Source organism: Triticum dicoccoides, chromosome 3A (genome assembly GCF_002162155.2).
Source record: "Triticum dicoccoides isolate Atlit2015 ecotype Zavitan chromosome 3A, WEW_v2.0, whole genome shotgun sequence".
Classification (NCBI taxonomy): domain Eukaryota; kingdom Viridiplantae; phylum Streptophyta; class Magnoliopsida; order Poales; family Poaceae; genus Triticum; species Triticum dicoccoides.
In genome coordinates, this window is record NC_041384.1 from 714,219,896 (window position 1) to 714,225,535 (window position 5,640).

The 5,640-nt window shown below is 44.6% G+C and overlaps 1 protein-coding gene across 1 annotated transcript; it reads right to left on the bottom strand.

The window, feature by feature from the left end:
- Positions 1–595: 595 nt before the first annotated feature.
- LOC119270408 (protein LIFEGUARD 2-like) lies at positions 596–5,262 on the bottom strand. Its single transcript, XM_037552411.1, has 4 exons — positions 4,872–5,262; positions 4,255–4,368; positions 1,192–1,349; positions 596–1,080 (listed from the first exon to the last, which is right to left on the bottom strand). Exons 1-4 carry the CDS (start codon positions 5,146–5,148, stop codon positions 874–876), a joined length of 756 nt encoding a protein of 251 aa, XP_037408308.1. The 5' UTR covers positions 5,149–5,262; the 3' UTR covers positions 596–873.
- Between the last annotated feature and the right edge of the window lie 378 nt (positions 5,263–5,640).

Here is a 5,640-nt window from a genome sequence, read left to right on the forward strand (position 1 = left end):
AGTAGGGGAGCCGCCGGAGGCGAGATCGCATTTTCTTTCTTCATGAGGAAGAAAGCGCGTCAAACTGTCATTAACTTCTTACTTTTTTTTTCTAGAATACGCAAAATCTTTGTGTATCATATACTCCCTCCGTTCCAAATTACTCGTCGTAGAAATGGACGTATCTAGATGAGTAATTTGGAACGGAGGGGGTATTAGAGAAGAGGGGCAAGAGAGGCCCGGCCACATTGTGGATGTCCGTACACATGACCCACAACCATCCATGATTACACTTGCCTCAAAAAAAAATCCACGACTACACTCATAGACTTACGTTACTACATTCCACTGCGTCCGCAGACTAGCCAATTTACTCCCATCGTTTTGGAAGATTTGGAAGCACCGGAACGATGCAAGTCTTCATTAACTTCTTACTGCACCTACAGTCCTCGAACTCGCTGGTTATTCGTGAGTAATACAGTCCATATACGGTCCTGAGTGGGTACCTATATGTAACACAGCTATCCTTCATACAAGGATCTGGCTATTGTTCAAACATGAGACCTCTTGTCTGGCCTGAGACAAAGATGGCCAAGCTAGCCACTGCGCCAGACTCTGGTCAACGTGCAGTGTAGAGATAGAAATGATACCAGACACAGTTATAGTAAGAGACGATACCGTACACGCAGCAACACCACCAATCCAGCTATCACATCCACCATACATAGAACCGATTGCACAGTTTTCTTACGTTTCCTCTCTACTAGGGATCAACTCAACTAAACTAAGCAACATCTTCACCGTGCCAGCGATACCAGCCTATACAATTCTTCAAGTCGGACTCATCGCGATACCAAATTCGTCCACCGGATTTGAAGCCACAGGGCGATGCGCTTAGCTGTCACCCGCCCTAAACAGGGTCAGCAGGGCCAGGAACAGATTGATGACGTCAAGGTAGAGCGAGACGGCGGCCCAGACATACTCGTCATACGTGTAACGCTTGATGATGTTGTCCGTGTCATACACAATGTAGCCACTGAAGATGAGTGCCGCCAGCGCGCCATAGATCATATGAGACAGCTTGCCCATCGGGAAGAGGATCTGCATATTTAAAGAAGCCTTGATCAGTACTTATTGTAGAGTAATAGAGAAGACTGATAAATGGACGAATTTGAAGGGAATTAATGCGAGCCGCATAGGCATGGATCTGACCTGAATGAACCCAAAGACGAGCAACATGATGAGAGAAGCAAACAGGAAAGGACCAAGGAAGCTGAAGTCCTGGCCCCTCTTTGCGGCCCAGAAAGTGTAAGCAGTGAGGCTGAAGACAACCACTGTTGTAAGAATCGCGGCCTCCAGAATGACCTTGCCTGTGAACAGGGCAGACCATTTTAGTTGTTTCTTTATTAAAAAAAACATCAGCATGACAAAGAACAACACACACACACACACACACATCACTAAATGAACTAATTGCTTTCTTATCATCTCAAACAGCTCTTTACAAAAGAACCTTCCATGTAAATCTGACAAAACAATAAAAGCATGTGCATGCTAAAATCTGAAGTAAATGGCCACATTGAAGAAGCAAACTATCAGCAACCTTGTGCGATGTGGTACAAGCTAGAATGAACCTCAGAATTGGTACAACCCCAAACACAAATGGATGACAGAAAAACAGAGTGCCTGACAACATAACTTTGTCTAAATCGAAAGATTATGTATTTTCAATCAAATCACTTTCCAATGAGATTAACCGCACATGCATTGAGTACCTTTATATAAGATAACCTATGAAGCATCTATTGTCTTGTCACCATATCATGTGAAAATCCCTTTTACTTCGATAAAAGTTTAAGCTAGTGGTGCAATCTAAACCACATCCTTGCCAGAGACATGTCAACTTGAGAAGGATGGCTGGCTTATTTTGACCAAACGACCCTTCAGATCAAATTGATACTATCAAAACACTATGTATCTTACAACAGATATGGCTGGAAGAAACAGTAAATACATATGCAAGATCCAACCAATGTTCTATGAAAAGCGAAGGTTACTGTTTGCTAATTTCTGAGTTCAAAAAGTAAAAGCTGAAAATAGCAGGTCTTCTCAAAAAGTAATCCTACTGGCTTGCAATATTACAAATGCTTAACTCAGAAAAGCATATCATAAACGGTGACCAACAGCTACAAATTGACCCTCGACAGACTGGGAAAATGCATCAACTATAGTCACATGGACTGCCTGGCAGTGTCTACCATTTGCATGGCCATGGCAAATTGACGGATGCCTTAGAATTAGTACAACCCCAAAATGGAGTGGTATGAACGCTGACGCAAACACAAATGGATGACAGGTAAGAGTGCCTGACAACATAACTTCATCTAAATCAAGAGATTATGTATTTCCAATCACTTTAATCCTATGAGATTTAATCAGCACATGCATGGAGTGCCCTTAAATAACCTATTAAGCATCTATTGTCTTGTCACCACACTAGTCTGATATATCATGTGAAAATCCCTTTTATTTTGATACAAGTTTAAGCTAGTCACGCAACCTAAAGCACATCCTTGCCAAAACCGTGCCAACTTTAGCAGGTTGGCTGGCATATTATTGGACCAAACGGCCCTTCAGATCAAACTGATACTATCACAAAACTATGTATCTTACAACAGATAGTGGCCGGAAGAAACAGTAAATAAATATGCAAGATCCAACCAATGTTCTATGAAAATCGAAGGTTAGTGTTTGCTAATTTCTGAGTTCAAAAAGTAACAGCTGAAAATAGCAAATCAAGGTCTTCTCAAAAAGTAATCCTACCAGCTGGCAATATTACAAATGCTCAACTCAGACACGCATATCTCGATCATAAATTGTGACCAACAGCTAAAACTTGGGCCTCAACACAGACCAGGAAAATGCTTCAACTACAGTCACATGGGCTTCCTGGCAGTGTCTACCATTTGCATGGCCATGGCAAACTGGCAGCACATGTATCTGAACCCATGAAGCATCTATTGTCTTGTCACCAGTAGTATGATATATCATGTGAAAATCCCTTTCATTTTGATACAAGTTTAAGCTAGTCACGCAACCTAAAGCACATCCTTGCCAAAACCATGCCAACTTTAGCAGGTTGGCTGGCGTATTATTGGACCAAACGGCCCTTCAGATCAAACTGATTTTATCACAACACTATGTATCTTACAACAAATAGTGGCCGGAAGAAACAGTAAACAAATATGCAAGATCCAACCAATGTTCTATGAAAAAAAGCCAAGGTTAGTGTTTGCTAATTTCTGAGTTCAAAAAGTAACAGCTGAAAATAGCAAATCAAGGTCTTCTCAAAAAGTAAGCCTACCAGCTGGCAATATTACAAATGCTTGACTCAGACACGCATATCTCGATCATAAATGGTGACCAACAGCTAAAACTTGGGCCTCAACACAGACCAGGAAAATGCTTCCACGGCAAATTGGCAGCACATGTATCTGAACCCATGAAGCATCTATTGTCTTGTCACCAGTAGTATGATATATCATGTGAAAATCCATTTTATTTCGATAAAAGTTTAAGCTAGTCGTGCAGCCTAAACCACATCCTTGCCAAAACCATGCCAACATGGGCAGGTCGGCTGGCATATTATTGGACCAAACAGCCCTTCAGATCAAATTGATACTATCACATCACTATGTATCTTACAACAAACAGTGGCAGGAAGAAAAAGTAGATAAATATGTAAGATCCAACCAATGTTCTATGAAAAGCAAAGCTTACTGCTATTTGCTAAATTTCTGAGTTTAAAAACTAACAGCTGAGAAAAGCAAATCAAGGTCTTCTCAGAAAGCAATCCTACGAGCTGGTAATATTGCAGATGCTTAATTCAGACAGGCATATCATATAAGGTGACTAACAGCTACAACTTGGACCTCAACACAGACTAGTAAAATGCATCAACGATAGTCACATGGGCTGCCTGAGTGTGTACCATTTGCATGGCCATGACAAATTGGCGGCACATGTATTTCTGAACCCAGTTCGCACGCAAACAAAATGCTTCACAACAATAGCTAGTAGGAAACTATCCAATTGCCGTACATAGTAGTGACTAACAAGCTAATAGTGGGAAAATATCTACTAATCGTATGTCATGACCAATGAATTAACACAACTAATGAGAGGGGCGTTAGAGGGTGCTGATTTACATAAGCAGCAGAGCAGAGTGACACGAGAACAAGCTAGGAGCAGAGTACATGGTGAGAAGACAATTACCGCTAGTAAAGGCACATGTCATTCCCACAGCGAAGCTGATAGCCACTGTGAAGACGCCAAGCAGCAGCAGGTTGACTGGGTGCTTCTGGCGGTAGAAGTACAACGGGCACAGCACTGCGTACAAAAATTAACAAGCATTTTAATTAGTAACGGATTATATACCACAAATTCACAAAGCAACCACGTCTCATTCTAGTAAAGCAAAATTAAGAGTAGTACATGGGGCGTTCATGCAAAATTCAGGAGTTGTAACTTGTAAGTACAACACATCCATTGCTTTGCGGGGACGCGACGGCATCTCAAAGGTAATAATAGTACAGAGCAGAGCATCTCAAAGGTAATGGAGTACAGAGCAGAGCACGCAAAGGGAAAGCTAGTCCTGTCCACTCACCAAGACCCTCATGACTAAATCGCACGCATACAGCTATCGTTGTCCGGTCTAAATTCGTGCGAATTAAGCACTGATTTCTAAACGGAAATGCAATAATAAGAAGAAGGGAATATATTCGAGACGCTCGCGGTCGCGGAAACCCTGCCGACAATCGGATCGGGCCGAAACCCCCCCAAGGACAAATTCGTAACGGAACAGACGGAGGAGTGCTGGTTCGAGGCCTCACCGATGAAGGGGAAGATGATGAGGAAGATGTAGAGCCCGAGGCCGGCGCTGGAGGAGACGAAGAAGTGCGGGATGGCGCGGACCTTGACGACGACGGCGGCGACGACGGCGGTGAGGAGGAGCTGCAGGGAGAGGATGACGTAGATCTTCCGGATGAGCGCCCAGCGCAGCTCGGGGCTCTCCGTCATCCCGGGGTACAGCCCCCGCGTCGGCGCCGCGGTGCCGGTGCCGCCGGAGGTCCCCGCCTCGATGTCGACGCCCTTCTGGTACCCCATCATCTCGCCCCGCCCGTCGGTGCGGTGACCGGGGAAGGGAAGCGGCCTCCGGAGGTAGGGTTTTCGTGGGTGTGGCGGAACGAAGGCGGAAGGGGAGGGAGGGAGGGGAGGAGCAAAGCGAACGGGAACTTGGGGACGAGAAGACTCTGGTGCTCAACCAACCGGTGGACCTGCTGGGCCCCCTAGTCAGACAGATGCAGGGGGGCGCCGTGGGAATGTTTCCTGGATCTTTCTTACTTCCTCTGTTCACTTTTATAAGACTTTGAAGACATTTCAGACAATGTGCAAAACAGTTCATTTTAAGTTGTCTGAAACGACTTACAAAAGTGAATGGAGGGAGTAGAAAAAAAATGCGGTTCCGCATACAGGCGGGACCCACACATCTTGTGTGGCTGTGGAGACGGACGTGGTTTTTTCTCGAGCGGTTTCGAATTTTGGATTGGTGGGGAGGGGCGTTGGGGCCCGGTAGGCGGCGAGACGATGATAGACGAGATG